Genomic DNA, 16,604 nt, shown 5'->3' on the forward strand with positions numbered 1-16,604 from the left:
AAAATGGTTCAACATTTTCGCCCTCCCGCAATTGTTCTCACTACAGTTTACAGCACTGTGTCTACCTGTTTGTTTGTTTTTTCTTCTATGTATAATATTTTCTTGTTTTGATTCGTTACTTTATACTACTGCTAGCTTCCTCTGCCTTCAAGGGAGCTAATGGAACAATATTTCTTGTGTGTGTGTGTGTGAGTGTTGCTTGATTTATCTGTCTTTGTTTGTTCTTTCTGCTACTGATCTACGCACGATTTTTACTGATTTGATCGCGGGTTGTTTTTTTTTTTGTTTGCTATTACATCGTACCTCTGTTTTTTTAGTTAGCGCCACTGGTTTCGAACACAATCATGTACTTTTTTTCTTCTTATTTGTTTTGCACTACGGGTAACGAATAACCCTACCATTTTGTTTGATGTTGGGACGACGTGATGTTTCACTTTCCCTGCACACTAAAGCTGACACGTGCGTCAGATGAATATCTTTGCCTCTATCGTTTTCCAATGTTTTTTGTTTGTTTTCTTTTCTTTTAGTTACATCTATTACTTGTCCGTTTCGGTTTGATCGATTTAACTACTTACGTGGCCGCCTACAGCATGATCGGGAGGAGGGTTGATGGTTGATGATGGATGAAAACCCCCCAAAGGGGTTTTACGCTTTTTGATAAAAAAAAAAACGAATAAACAAACTGTTCGCCATAACTTGTTTAAGAAAACTAATAGCTGTGCGATGCACATTGCACACTGGAAGGCGATCACGCTAACGACGCATAGGATGCGCAATCAGCTCGCTCAAATGTATGCAATTTGCGTGACAAAAATGTCTTTTCCATTGATTTGACTACTAGCGAACGGATTGCTTGTCGCTTTTGCCACAAAGGTTTCGTCCTTGAAGAGCGGGGGATTATTGTTTTCACTAATTTTCTATCGCTCGAGCCATTCCATATACATGTATGACACTAGTACGCTTTACCCGGGGGGATTTTTTGGTTTCTTTGCTAAGAGATCGATTCTGGGTGATTAATCTTAGTTGAAGCGCTCAAAATTTGGACATAGGCGCGGCGTAAATGTAAACCAAAAGATTTAACTACACTCACTCATAAACCCACTACGGGATGTTTTGTTGTTTTGGTTACTTCCCGACTGCAAATGACGGCTACTAACACCTCAACAAACGATTGGAATATTCCCCACTGCACCGGATTTTGTGCTTTAACAAATTGCATTGAAACCGGAACCTCCTACTACCCGCCTCAAAGTGAAGCGAAGGAAGTTGAAAGCAAGTATCTGCAAGCCGTTTGTTCGGCATTCGGTCCGCTTTTTTAACGATTGTTATCATGCGTTGATAAAAACGATAAAAAAAAATAAAATAAAAGCGTTTAGCGTTTCTTATGTTGCTAATTTGTTAAAGCAATGTACAAAACTAAAGCGTCATAATTACTGAATCACAATCAATCTTCTATAAGCCTGTTTGCTCAACGATTTCCGATAAAACGTTAGGCAAACGCTCACCACATTTGCATTTGGTTGCATACATGCAGGCGCATAAGTTGTGCTAGGGTCAAATCACTGTTTAAACAGCTGCTTTTAATTAATTCCATCAATATGTTTGAATCAATTTAATTTATATAATACGTAATCATTAGAGACGAAATTTAATTACGATTAAAAAACCAAAACAAAAAAAAATTAAACCTCTTTCTAAATTGTTAACTTGACAATAGGAAATTTGATCGAAATCGATCCATTTCGTAATACAACATTTCACCAACTTACAAGAAAAGATTGGTTTAAGATGTGTAATTTTGTCTGTTGAAACATTTAACAAAACTGACTCAAACTTCAATTGGACCCTTGGGCGTTATTAGTACGCCTGTATGTATGCAACCGATTACACTATTACTTGATAGGTGGTTTTCAATGTTTAACCTATTCTAGCGCACGATACTTACGATTGTTTTTCCTTTCTTTGAAACAAAAACTAACCAAGTGATGGTGTGATAACGATTAACAGAATTCCACAAGAGATGTGCTAAACAAATTGCTATTAATCTTGGAAGGCAGTAATACACGCCTGACAGTATGCAATCCACTTGACAAACTGATTTGTTTGTAAGAAGTCTTCACTATCTCGCTATTGAGTACGACTGATTTTGCTCACGATTTGTATCACACCGTTTGCGATACATTTGGTGCTTTGGGGGGAGTGTTTTCTTAAATATCCGCTTCTCAAATCGCTCCACCACGACACGCACGTGTAACTGCATCACTATAATACTAGTTTTACTAATAATCATACGCATTATTATGTGACTCTCTTCTTCTTTGTTTTACATGTTTTTTTGTGTTCACTTTAAGGCTGATGGTCAAACGATCAATTCTTAGGAAATGCCCAACGATGATTCCATTATTCATACTCATCCTAACGTTCGAACACGAACGATGCTCAGTTCCCACCGATTGTTTTGCACCGGTGCGTCTCGCTTGTTTTGAACTCTACTGCGGTTCATCTTTCCGGTTGAATAATTTATCGCAATTTTCATATACTCTCCGCTCGGTTGCTAAACCCACCTGCCGCCAAGCATCATCAATAGTTTGTGTTCAATCCCTCGCCCTCCCGGTTTGTCCACCGTTCGAACGGATGTAAATACCTCAAACTCCTGGCTCCGGTCTTTGAACGGTTTGAGAGGGCAGAGGGCGTTTTGCTGAGGAAGAGGCAACGGTTGTTGTCCTCCGAGTGTTTTTTGGTAATTCTCACTATAAAATGATATTTTTGCTCCAGCCTACTAATACTGCTTCGCAAATGCCCCTACTCCCCGCAATCTGTCCCCATCTGGACGTGGAGACGTGCTTTACTAATCCGGAGGGGGTCTGCTATCCAGCGCGAGTGTATCTACCACGACACGATAAGTCTACAAATGGCTCACTGTCCCTAGAACGATGATGATGACAACGACGACGACGACGACGACGACGATTTCGATAATGCATATACCGCGCACAAACTCGATCTACCATCGGTATCGCCCTAATGCCCGGAGTTGTTCTCGCGTAGGCTGGGAGATGTAACAGGCCCGTATGTCCTCTACCAAGGACCTACACACATTGCGGAATTGAGGAATGGAAACTCAATCGGATGCCGGGCCTCCTTCTCCTACTGCTAGTACAGACGATGGCGATGTGTGCGATGGTTTCGCATCTGCGGGTTGTCCTGCCGCTCAGGGCGCTCAGGATGCCCGGTTCGGTTCGTCCGGTTGCTTCGTGGCGGGCGTACTGCTGCTGGTGGAGGTCGTAGTGTTGTTGTCGACATTATTGTTGGCACTTGCTTCATAGCCCGCTACCAGCGTTTCGATGATGAACTTGATGGTGAGCTTGTAAATTCCTTCCACGTTCTGCGTGTACCGATCACCCAGCGTGGTCGAGACGGCCGACAGGAACGGTTCCTCGATGCGCTGCGGCGGGGCATGAAACGAAACGAAAACCGGTCGGTCAACAATTAGGTAACGAAATTAATGGGCGCCGGAAATTAGATGGGGGACGAAAGGCAACGCTCGATCGATTCAATTAGCGATCGATCCGAAACCCGGTTAACATCCCGTACGGGGTTCGGCCGAACCCGTGAGTGCTGTGTAATGCAATTACCCAAAAATACTCCTGCTTGAAGCCGGGTATGCGCCGATGGGACGCACCGACCTGGTGGATGAACTCGAAGAACGTATCCAAATCGTCCAGCCCCCGGATGCCTTCGTCCAGCGTGTTCATCACCTTGTTCGCGTGCTCCTGCAGCTCCTCCGAGGTTGCTTGCTCCTCTTTCGTCTTGAGCTCCTTGAATTTGGTGAACATATTCAACAGGTCCGCATGCTCCTCGAACAATCTGCAAGCAGACGAGAATGGGGGGAAGTGGTGTGTGAGCTTTCGGCGGTGAGAATGTAAGTGCCAAACGGGATTTGTGAATATTTTATCAGCTTCGGTTGCGTATCGTACCACCTCGTGTATATCCGGAGGTTGAAAGGTTTTTGGTGAGACAGCAAAAACAAAAAAAAAATGATAAAAAGTCTTCCAAAAGACGGTAGTTGCCTAATGTGGAAATTAACTTGCGCAAAAACCGATCCGATTCTTTGTAAAATGGCTAGCATGCTCTAGATAAATCGAGCATGTCTTGCGAATTGCATAACTGTAGGCGTGTTGCCATGTGCTCATAGTAATGGGCCTTATAAAAAAGGGAAATAAAACACTAAACGAGATTGTGAAACCAGTTGCATACATTTAGGCGTAAAAATGTTCAAAATGATTAGAATTTGAAAATTATGCATACTAGAACAGACTTGTAGACAGGACAGTGTGTATAACATAACTTAGTATCTTCTTAACAAAGTAAACAATTAAAACAGATAAGTATAAACTTAATTAAAAGGAAAATTAAATGCATTATTAAATTATTTAATTATAAATAAAAACAAAAATAGAAAAGTGTAAAACCCTTTACAGTATCGTTTAAAAAATACATTGCAGAGTGAATAATCAAAAAAACGTTATTAACCAACTCTTATTACGATTGATCACTAATTCTAAAGTTAAAAAATCTGCAACAAAATTTAACTACTTTTAACTAAATGTAATTCATTAAATTAATTTAAATTTGAACCTATGCTAGTTTTATTTTTCATTTACATATTTCCATCGTTTAAAAGTAATTAAAGGTATAACGATCGGTTTCAGTTACGGATCAAACAGCGAGTTGACCCTTAGCACAATTCGTACGCCTAAATGTATGCAATCAGCTGCACGAACGCTTGCTACCGGTTTGCCGAAAAGGTTTCATTCGCCAACCGATACTTAAAACACCTCATCGATAAATCTCGACAATTTTTCCCAGCAAAAAGAGGACACAATACTTAAAACATTCCTTCTTGCTTTGATGCTTCATTCATTAACTGTACCCGTGTTAACTGGTGCAAACAAAAAATGCACCAAATTAAAGAGGTTATGATTTTTTTTTTGCGAAGGACCTTTTCCTTTCTGTTTCAAGTTTTTTTCTCAAGTTCTCTCTCATTTTTCTCTCACCTTCTCTTCTTCATGGTCATTTGATCTGTGAACAAACGGTTGTGAAAGTATGAAGTAAGCGTTAAAAACAATCCTCCCTCTTCGCGCATACGATCGTCAAGGCACGGGTGGTCACCCAACGTGAGATAGGGGGATGGGAATATTGGGTTTTCTCATACGTCATCTTTCCGGTCGGCATGCCGCAAGGCTTCGAGCCTTACAGTGGTAAAAATAGACATCCTCTAACTACCCACTCGCCCAATCGGGGACAAATTGCACGAACAAGAGTCCGTTCGCCCTGCGCTTCGCCACCGCCACCCCACGGTGGCAGTGCGGGAAAGCTAGGAACGGAAAGCCAGCGGCAAAAATCCTGATGCAAAAGGAGAGACCGGAAAAAAGGCGAAATAAAAAATACAGATAAAACAAGGCAGAAACCGACCATATAATGGGAGTGAAAAGAAGAAAGGGGACCAGCAGCAAAAAACAAAAAAGAACGGTCACGGTCCGGTTTTTCTGCTGGCTTTTCCTTCCGGCCACACGGCGGGGATGGGGATATGGCCCGGTAGTCGAATTATAGTAAATCAATTTTGTTTATGACACCCGGCGACGGGTGACCCGATGACGTCGGTCCTCGGAGAATCTTTTAGCCGACTCTCCCCCCGTGCACCCCATATCTCGTAACGGTGGGTACACCTTTTGGCCCCACGTTGGAGTGGGGCCCCGGGGGTTTTCTAGATGTTGTTGTTGGTAAGTAGGTACCGGTATAAATAAAACGATGCGCTACCAACAGCCAGACTCAAACGGACCTTCCCTACCTCCCTCGTTGCCTTTGCCTTTGTGCAGGCTTATTGATTACATGCTAATTTTTCACCGGGCCAACAATACCGCTGTCTGTGCGGTTCGTTCCGTTTAGAAACGGAGCTTGATTTATTGGGCCTCGAGCTACTGTGGGCATGGGGTTTGCAATGGAACAGGTGGTGGGTGGCAACGGTAGTATCCATCTTGTTTATGGGGCGCAGGGACTAAGCGAGGATCGAACGGAAACATAAAACCGATGAAATAAAACATCATCGAAACCGTACCGGATGGATGTGGATGGATACACAGAAGAAGGTGCTGGCCGGAACTAATATGGCGCGCGAGTGGCCGAGTCGAGAGTTTTCCCTTCCCGCTACCCTTTTCCCTTCTCCTTTTTCCCCTTCGCTAGTGATCCTTGGTCTTTTTGTGGCGAATGTCCGCTTCCGCTCGCAAACCCGACATTGGTGGCTCTTATTACACAAGCGATGAAGATGATGAAAGTAGGAAGTGGGGAAGGGGATGTCCAGGGAGGAAAACGGGGGGGAGATAAAAAGAAATCGATCGCACTATTTCGATACGAAGATGGGGAAAATAACACCCGGGCGGACGGGGGGGATGCTGTCTGGTGGAAGATGAGATGGTGCTGTGTGGTGCGGGAATTAGTACGGTCAATACCTACTTGATAAACATGGTGATCCCGGTCGTCTCCATCGCACGGCTGATGCCCTTCCACGAGGCCACCATCGTGTATTTCTGTTTCGCCGTCAGCGGTAACCGGCTGTCCACTGGCGGTGGCCCACAACCGTCCAGGCTCGGCATATTGTTGGACTTGGAATTGCCCCCATTGCTACTGCTGGCCAGCTTCGTTAATTCACAACCCATGTTTGCTGCCCTGTGTGTGTGTGTGTGTTTTTTGTGTGTGTGCTAATGTTGTGGGCCCCTTCCCCCTGCTTTTAAGCTACTCGGGGATTTTGTTGCTGTTTCGTCTCGTTTCTACAAAAACCAAAAAGCTCACTTTTGCACACTGTTTTGCAAGGATCTTCACCACTCGTTTGCCAGGGGGTTAAGTTCTATCGCCTTCTCGACACCATCGTTACACTTTCAGCACTCCTTAAAGTTCACTTGCTCTTATGTTTCACTATTTTGTTTGTTTCACTTTGCTTTCTTTTTTGTAGTAACTTTTCCTTTTCCTTTGTTTTGATTTATACTTGCGCCTGTGAAAAAAAAACTATAAATTAAATTTTAATTTGCAGGGTTTTCTCTTCCACTCTTATTGCAAAACCCTTTTTTTCCTGTTTTTGTTGATATTATAAGCGATTTGTTTTTTTCACTTTTTTAGCCGGCTTTTCCTGCGTTTTCAGCGAGCGAGAGAGAGAAAGAGAGAGAAAAGGTAATAAAAACGCAACACCACAGTGGAAACGGAACCAGCTACATCTGGGTAGTTGCTGGCTCCCACTAGTTGCAATGGTGGCCTCCTGCCCCCGGGACAAACGGTGCTATACATACAACAACACAACACTATTGTTTTAACCACGTTGTTTTGCACACTTGCCAGCCGGGAGCGCATTCCATCTTCCGGTTGGGTTCGGTTTTTCCTTTCAATTTTCCTTTTGCTCCTTGAATAAAAACGGATGCACAGTAGCCCGAGATTTGCTCTACACTCTTCTCATCCTCGCTTGTTCTTTCTCTCCCTCTCTCTCGCTCTCGCACATTGCAGAATTTCCGTTTTTTTCTCTCTCTCTCTTGTTTGCCAACACTTTGCTAGCGAAGCACTAATACAGACGGCAACAAAAAAAAAAAAAGGTGGCCAACTTCGATTCTCAACTTCCCCACGTTGACGTTAGGGCACCGTTTGCCTAACGTGATGAAAATGCTGGTGCTGTTTAGCAGGTGAGCAAAGTGCCCGATATTTACAGCACTATTATCCTTGGTGGTGAACTGCTCGAAAAGACAATATACACTGTACAAAGAGTACACACTACAATAACAACAGCAAAAACCAACAAATTGTAGGACACGACCAGTAACGAAAAGGGGAGGGGGGGGCACCGCACTTCGCTTCGGCACAAAAACACCAGGTCCGATGTGGAAACGCACACAACCAACATGCAACACTACATCCCCGGCCACTTGAGTGGCTCCGGCTTGGACAAGCTCTTCAAACGCTTGTGGAGCACGAGTTTTGATGTAATACACTTACAGGCTACCTTTATCTGATTGCCTGCCCCATCCACCTTCACATAATTATGCGCACACATACACACATACGCGTTTCGCTTCGGGACCATAAGTGAGTGACACGTTTGCTTCTTTTCTGCTTCTTCTTTTTCTTCTAGGACACTACACCAGCAAAACCCCCACGACTCCCTGGGACTCCTGGGTGTGCTCATTCTTGAGGGTCTTATCTTGGTTGCCTTGTTCTCCGCCTTGTTGTTTTTTTTTCTGTGTTAAACCTTCTATTGTATATCCCTTTCCGAATCCGAAACCCCGGCCCGATAAGCCCTGGGAGAGAGCCCGTACTACCCTGGGGGTAGTAATTCTACTCGTCCAATCGAGCGAGCACCTTAAGCTGATGTCGTATCCTGGAGGGATTCTTTTTCCGCGTGTGTGTACCCACTCGTTCTTAAAGCTCTCGCCCTGGATTAAGGAGGTAGCTCCGGTTTTTTTTCGCTGGTTCTCGGTTGGACGACTAGCTCTGATACTACAGGGGTGGGGAGTCACCTTCTTCAGTAGGATATCTTGACCAGTAACTTCATACCGGGGGATACATGCTCTTGTTCTAAACACGTAAAAGTATGGCGCAATTGACACTGGGGTCTGGGGACTAGAACTTCACACTGAAACTTCCCACCAGTCCCGGGCATCCGAGGTACTAACGGTACCTGGGGGGACTCCTTACGAAACCTACTTCCTCCTCCACTGTTAATTTCCACCCACCTGAACCACACGACACTGACACTTTTCGCTTTCGCTTTTCTTCGGCACCGCTGGAAAATGCTGCTGATGAATTCTTGATCCGAAAATCGGGAACCCGAAACTGTTTTCCACCCCTAGCGGAAAACGGCCCTTTGGGGGTCTCCTGGAGAGGCAAAGGTGGGTTCGTGTTTTTTTTTTTACCAACCAACCGATTCGAACACCTTCTCGGGAAGGCAACAATGGCATGGATCGCAGTGGACAGAAATCAATTCACTGTGCAGCACAACAACCACTCTGTGTGTTTGTGTGTGTGCGTTGTGTGTGTGGGGGGGGCACAACGGCCTCTATTGGCCACCGCGGTGTGTTTGCTTCTGCTGGCTGCTGGCTGCTGCCTGCCAGGTTTGACTTGCAGGTTCGGTTTGCACAACACCACCACCACCACCCACTACTGGCTGCGTCCGTTGCGTCGTTGTCGTCGTCCCGTTTGTATGTGTGTGCCTCTTGTGTTCCTGGCAGGAACAACACCGAAGGCAACACAGAAGACAAAAAAAAAACAACCCCGAATCGTTCTTCCGAAAAGGAAACACAGACACAGCGCTTATCGAACGTACCACCCCGCAAAGCAAAGCCGAACAGACGAGAAGCACGCCACAGAACCAGCGCACACACGGGGCGACTTTTTTATTTGTGTTATTCAATGTGTTTTGGTGGAGGAAAAATCCTAGGCGAACGCTGAGGGCGCATGTTCGCGCGATTCGCTCACTGCACGCTCTCCCGTGAACGTGCGTTTACCTTTTTGCTACCGTGTGCGTGCCCGCCCTTCTTCCGCCCAACGCCGCGGGGTGGCCCTTGCTCCCCACGCGTAGCGATTCATTCACGAGCGGAGTTTTTCCCGCTAGGTGGAAAACTGGGAGTATTGATTTTTGAAGCTTTTCTCACCGCACATACAGTGACGGTCACGCACACATGATATGGTGGTCATCTTCGAGCGTGGAGAATCACCCACACACACACGCACAGTCGTTTATTAAACACGATCTAAAATAAACAAGTGAAAATAAGGGTTAACGTGTGCGATGGAAGGAAATAAGTAAGCCATGTAATTCACAACCATCGTTTGAAATTAAATGCGGAATTATCAAATCGCCTATTAGTTATATTGAATTTTTACATCCATTTAAGAGTCTTATATTTTTGGACTTTAATTAAGTGTATAAATTTATTTAGGTGTAAAAATATAAAATAAGATAACGTTCATGGCATAATTTAAACAGTTGAAAATTCGAGTAGGCTGCGGAGATATTCGTTCGAGCAGTTGAATGGTGGGAAACTTGTGGACATTTCCCACTGATGGAAATTTGGTGAATTCTTTTCCATGTTTCTCTCGTCCTTCATTGGACTGTGAAAAGATACTAACGTATACTGTATTATGTTAAGTTGGAGAAAAGAAAATCGAGGTTTTTGTTTCGTGAAACTCTAGATATTATTTTAAATATATATTGTCAGATTTGCTTCAAATGCTTTGTTGTTAGCTTGAAGGTAGCTTCATTATGCCTATCTCATAGAAGTATTGGTACTCCTTCTTGGCGAAAAACTGAAGTTATCCTTGCTGCCCGATAACATTTGTTATTGAGTAAATGAAATTTCATTTACAGTAGAACCGATTATCCTGGTTCAATTTTACCAGATGTCTGATCATCCGTGCAGCTCGGAAATTACAGTTCCAAATAGGAAATTTGACATAACCTCTGCAACACCGTTGACAAATGAAATAAAACGTGAAGATCTACTCGTGAAGAGACGTGAATCTACTTACTTGCAGGAGTTCTCTGAACCGCTCACGGGTTTAGTGGCGTCAAAAACCAATCCATTATCTTAACCCGTCTTAGAAATTCATAAAATACACACAAAGAAAATCCATACCCATTAAACAATGTTCTAATATTTATAAGAAGAGGGAGCTGTACTTATTATCCGTGTTATCCAGTTATCCGGTCACATTGTTTTTAAATTATCGAGACCTTTCCGATAGCATCGTCGAAAACCCCTGCAACATGGCTTCGTTAAGTCAAGTGACGGTTTTGACATTTACATTCGTCAAATAAAATACGAACGTTTTATCTTCCCTCGCACAGTAAATTAAACGATTTTTGGAGCATATTTGAATCAAAAAGTAGTTAACTAAGGCGCTGGAGTGCGTTTTATGCTTCTAAAATAGCACAACATGTTAAATTAAGCAATAAAACGATAAAAAAAGACCCTATATGGATAAGTAATCCGGTAAATATACAGAACCCGGTGTGATTTTAGCCCACTGTGCGTGTAGCATAGCGCAGCATAGAAACAGAAGAAAAAAATGAAATGGACGCATAAACCGGAGAAGGTAGAGTTGCTCTGCTCTGCTTCATTGTGCCCGAAGTTCTCTCCCAGCACTCGAAGCGAACGGACGTGCTGCGTGTTTTGCGTCCGCGCTTGGCACAAGTGGTTTTGTGTTAAATTCTACGTTACGCAAACTTCTTCCTAGCTAATGTAACAAACCCGGTTAATCACTAAACTACAAACCGAGCAGCAAAAGTGGTTTAAGCGTAGGTTTTGCTATTTTATTCCCCTTTCTGACACATGGTTTTCGTGCAACAGTGTAGCGCGTAGCGTGCATTTTTCGAGTCGCGTTAGTGAATTTCAAAACAAAGTGTGTGTGCTTCTGGCCCGCTAGTGTGTGGAGGCGTGTCAGGCGTGCTTCCGGATGGTGGCCGTCCCGGAAACAAAGCGTACAAAAACTCCACGCTGGCTTTTTTTTGGATCCTGTGATTCACGTGCCCAAAATCGGGAATGGATTCAGCGTTATGCAGCAAATCCTGCCCCCAGTTGTTTGACCCTCCTGTACGCGTGTGTTTGTGCGATTGTCCGTACCGTGTCTTGTTTGTGTTTCTGTTTACCAGGATCTGCTCTCCAGCATTCTTTGTTGATATCTCTCCCGTTGCTTATTGCAAGAGCAAAGAGCAACGGTAATGGTGTGCCTTCCCACCGTGAACGCAATCCTAATCTCATCCGTGAAAAGCAAGCAATACAAACATTCCAACCAAAGGAACCAGTTTTATGCGTTGCTTTTGTTGTGTGCGGGTGATTGCGAACACCGGCCGTGATTATGTGCGTGTGTAACCCTGCACAAGAGAACAAACATGTACGGACAATGGAAGGAAGAGTGCTTGATGTGTGCGAGATAGTAAGTGAGCGAGAGAGTGAGAGCAATAATGCGTCAGGTGTGATTGCAGGTGAATGAGCGTTCGCCAGGAGCAAAAATCTTCCACGCGAAGGCTAAACTTCGACTGTCCGACTGGCGAGAATGGCAAGGTGGCCTTGCTTTCTCTGCAGCATTCCTTGAGTGATGCTTAAAAGATAGGTTATCGGAATGGAAAGCTGTCGGCGAGTGGCTGCTGACTGACTCCAGGCCTGTAAAACCATATTTCTGTTCGCGGACATCAAAGTAGGTTGCACAAAACCGGAGGCGCCAAGAGAAAGGCCCACTGCACTGCACACGGACTCTCCAACTGTGGAGATGTCTCCAAGGATACTTATGCAGGAAGGAATACGGAAAGTTTGAAGAACGTCAGTAGCCATTGAACCATCAAAAGCTTTCCGGTAGTCCGGAAATTCTTCAACCAATAAGGGGGTACCCCGCTGAAGTCCCGCAAAATGGTGTTGCCTCGACCTACTGTTCCAGCGCTTGATAATTTCGGTGTGCTCCCATGCTCATGATGGGGCACACCGAACGCGCCCGATTCACGGTCAACGAAGAACCTGCGGCGATGTGGTTTTTTGCCCCATTGGCCGGTCTTCACAACTGCCGGGCAACCCGTTATCTATTCCCAATTTATTGGCTTTTGCTTTTGCAGGTTGTTCTGCTGTCCCGCGTGCGGTGAAGTTGAAACCACGCAACGTAACGCGTTGCCACACATAATTCTTGCTCAAACACGTGAAGCCAGCGAAAGGAAGGTAACGGACCCGACGGCCGGGCATATTCCACGGTGTGGATGTGCGGGAAGTAATCGATAATTTTTGGACGGTTTTCTTGTTCGGCCGTTGCCTGGTTCGGTTTGGGTACGGCATCGTACTATTGCCGTTGTTTGCGTATGACCTTCTTTACGCGCGCACGTGTTTGTGGGAGGGGGGGACTCCCTGTGGAGGAGGGAGGGTTCCCAGTTCTATCCCAGGCACAAGACCCATATAACGGTGCGGCAAAAATCACAACACCGTGTGTGTGCGGGTCTCCTAAATTAGCCTGTATTCTGGAGCAGGTGAGAGATCGTACACTGGTATCGGGATGTTTTGGTGAAGTTGGGCAGATGTTTCGTTTATGTTTCGCTGGTACATGATGTTACGTTCATGTTTTCCTTTTCCCAAGCCAGTACACCGTACACGGTAATTTCGTGGAAAGTTGCGTCACTGTTCGGTGAAAGGTTTGTTCTTGAGAACCGAACAATTTGCGTACCGAGAAGACCCTTGTAGAAGACTTTCAAAGAAGCGGTACTGTCTAGTGGTAGGATGTTTTCTGCATCTTTCTGATGCTTCACGAACCATATCCCAATCGTACCGGTAGAGATGTCTTCAAAGTATTCCCTCTCTGCTGTTCGCAGCACCTCCGAGGTGATGTCTGGGGAGTTCGTAAACAAAATATTTATCTGCATGCATACTGATGAAATTGGATATTCTGAGAATTTGTCAGATGGTTGATTTGCAGAAATAGAAGGCACACTTTCGAGAAGAATTCGATACAATCAAAGATATATGCGGAAAGTCGTCTACAGCCGGTGACTTCCCCATTCGAGCCACACCGAGAAAGGATCTCAATTGCACAATAGAATAAATAATGTAGCCGCTTCCAGGGCCACCTTTCGAACCGTTTCACAGGTGGCAATATCCTGTGGCACAGGTTAACCACCTTCGCTCTAGGACATTCTCGGTGTCAGATACCGAACCCCTCCTCGTCAATAATGAATCTCGGAAAGAAAGATGAAGACGACGAGTCTGACACGACGTAGTACAACACCACCATCTGAATACTTCTTCTTGCTTTCCCTTTTTTCCCCCCCAAACAGCCGCTAGCAAACCTTCCCACGTCGTAGTTTATTCAAAGTTGAAGGAGATCTCCATCATACCGGGTCGGTCGGTTGTGTGGTTCCGTTTTCGCTATGATGGCAAAAATGTCAAAAGGTTGCTGCAACCACCACGACACCGGCGACTATCGACGATTTGTGTGCAAAGTGTAAAGTGAAAGAGAAACCGGTTGTTTGAGGAATTGGCAAAGCAAAAACCAACGATCGTGTACGTGTGTGTAAGTGTGTGTGTGTGTGTTAGTCCGTGCGTGCGTGTATGTGTGAATCGGTGGGCAAAGCTTGACATAACCTCAGAAAGGTCGCTACTTAGTGGTTGGATGGTAGGAAGTCGATTGCGAAGAAGCGCTCCCAATCAAAGTAGGCAGTGGATGGAAGTAACGTCATATCATATTTAAACCCAACGGTCATATCAGGTGATATAGGAAGCAAACACAGCCTCGGGTAACGGTGATGGTGGATGATAGCTTGTGACAAGTGAGTAGTAGATCCGGCGAATGAGTTCCGGGTACGGAAGGAATCCTGCGAAGCTGTGTGAAGGTAAGTCAGTGATGTGACTTTCGCGCACTTTAATTGCGGACTTTATCTCATCATTCAGGTCTATAATATTATCAGATTTAAAGCGTCAAGTAGGGTATAGTCGATCAAAGTAAGCTTCCATCATATCATATGCCGATATGTGTGATGTGATGATGGAACCGTTAAGTGAAAGGTACTCAGAACAGTTAATCGGGACCGGGTCACATATAAAGATGGCTTTTAGAAAGTCCTCCGAAAAGGGTACGCGACACATCAGAACCACCCGGATTGTACCGTTGTGAAAGGTGGTTTCGCAGGTTGCGAGAATTTCGCCATTCTTGAAGATATTACACCGACCTTCCCGCCTTAGGGTAGGGCCTACTTTCGTTTGCAGATTGTAACCCGATGGTTTTGCAAACTGGTTACGTTGGGCTTTGTAGGTGAAGCACTTGTCGAAACACTTGCGGAATCGAAATGCGTGCGGGTTTTGGGAAGATTGTGGACGTACGTTCTGTACCTCGATAAAGACCCGATGCCGTAAAGCCCGCACAATCTTGCTGCTTGTCAATCACACTTTCCTACGTGTATCATCTTCGCCGCTGGGGGTCGTGTCCTCCCCCGGCCCGGTAGTAGCGAGATTATGTTAAGCAATTTCATGCTGGATGATTGCTGGACGCGACGTCAGTTACAGCTCTTGAGCGAACTGGAGAAACAAAACCCCAGTCCCGAGTCTCACGACAAGCACATGATTGCTCCAAGGTGATGGAGTATGTTCTTGGACTTTTTTTTTCGTAGGCGTACAAATTTGCACCCCCACCGGTTAAAGACAAGATGTTCCCGCTCGTGCTGGCAAAGCGTACTGTACGGGGGCACGTATATCACCGGGGCCGTGGTGGTGGCCGTCGAGAAAAGTGGCCAAATCTCTTGTCGGGCATGTATTTTCGCCGTGTTTCGGCCACCACTCGCGACCCCACCATCGACTTCCATAACCCCAGTGTTGTTCGGGGGGCATAGTTTGCCTACCCGGGCAGCTATATTTTGCGTGTTCGCCCAAAGGGCTTGGAGAACGTGCAGGAATCATATTTATCCATCATTGGTACCGTGTGCTTCCTCCACACATCGAGCAAATCGGTGTGTTGCTCTCACCCACAGGCCACGAAAAAATGGCTTCGATGAAAATGGCAAAAGGAAACAGGGGGCCGATTGGGGGTCATCGACGAAAAATATACATCGACCTTAGGAGAAACGTGCACAAACTAGCGAAATATGAATGTCATGCGCTTTGTAGTCCGATTTCCGTGCACCCGTCGTCCGCCGCGGGTCTGGTGGAAGATTTGGTAGCACTTGGGAGTGAAAATAGCCCCACGTCCCTCCCCAGTTCTGCCGTCTATCTATCAAAGGTGATACGTGCCCGGACCTGGGCCGCTCTCCGTGGGTCCGGACGTGACTTATCGGCTCTTCGATCGAGAACCTGACCGGGGTGCGAGTTAAGTCGTCCATACACCATTCGGTGTCGAACCCGGTCGGTCGCGGGGTCTTTTTTTCTTTCTTTCTTTCCAATCCTTCGATCGACACTTTCGGCTATGACCTCGAGGCAAACTGCTGCTGCTGCTGCTGGCCCTTCCGTTTTGCGGCACGTAGTGCACTACTTCAGGTTTTGTTGGAGTTCCTTCACTGCTGTAGCAGACCAAACTCGACTGCACACGTTATCAACGCGAGACGCGACTTCTGATTCTCGATTGTGGGCACGTTTGGGGTAATGAATGTTGCGCTGTTTTGCTGTTGCGCAAAAGGAAAAACTCGCCAAAAGAAAGCTTCCGTTCAGCGAACTGATAAGGGGTAAAGCTCTTGTGGGCTGCTCTAGGCTCGGCGAAGAAAAAAGCTTCCTCAAGGACGTGTTTTGTTCACCCCCCCATTCACAGGTGCTCTCATGATTTATAATTGCACAACTATGACTCGCTGACCAGAAACTGTACTCCATCATATGGAACGTACTCCAACAGCAGCAGCATGCCCAGCTGTTCGATTCTCACTGAACCGACAACACACTCGTGAAAACTTTTCATTGTTGATGCGAGTTGGGCCTCGTTAGGAATTCCGCTTGGGTGTGTGATCGGTTATGAATAGACAAGCAGCAGTTGAGGCGAAAAGTTTTTCCCTTTCTCCCTCGGAAGCTGAGCTTGGTGACGAGGTGGAAGACGAGTTGGTCATCGATTTTTCGAGT

At 45.5% G+C, this 16,604-nt stretch overlaps 1 protein-coding gene across 1 annotated transcript; it reads right to left on the minus strand.

Moving 5' to 3' along the window:
- Positions 1 to 3,057: 3,057 nt before the first annotated feature.
- LOC128298265 (neuroglobin-like) lies at positions 3,058 to 6,716 on the minus strand. Its single transcript, XM_053034010.1, has 3 exons — positions 6,514 to 6,716; positions 3,636 to 3,867; positions 3,058 to 3,445 (listed from the first exon to the last, which is right to left on the minus strand). Exons 1-3 carry the CDS (start codon positions 6,714 to 6,716, stop codon positions 3,221 to 3,223), a joined length of 660 nt encoding a protein of 219 aa, XP_052889970.1. The 3' UTR covers positions 3,058 to 3,220.
- Between the last annotated feature and the right edge of the window lie 9,888 nt (positions 6,717 to 16,604).

This window comes from Anopheles moucheti, chromosome 2 (assembly GCF_943734755.1).
Source record: "Anopheles moucheti chromosome 2, idAnoMoucSN_F20_07, whole genome shotgun sequence".
Lineage (NCBI taxonomy): Eukaryota > Metazoa > Arthropoda > Insecta > Diptera > Culicidae > Anopheles > Anopheles moucheti.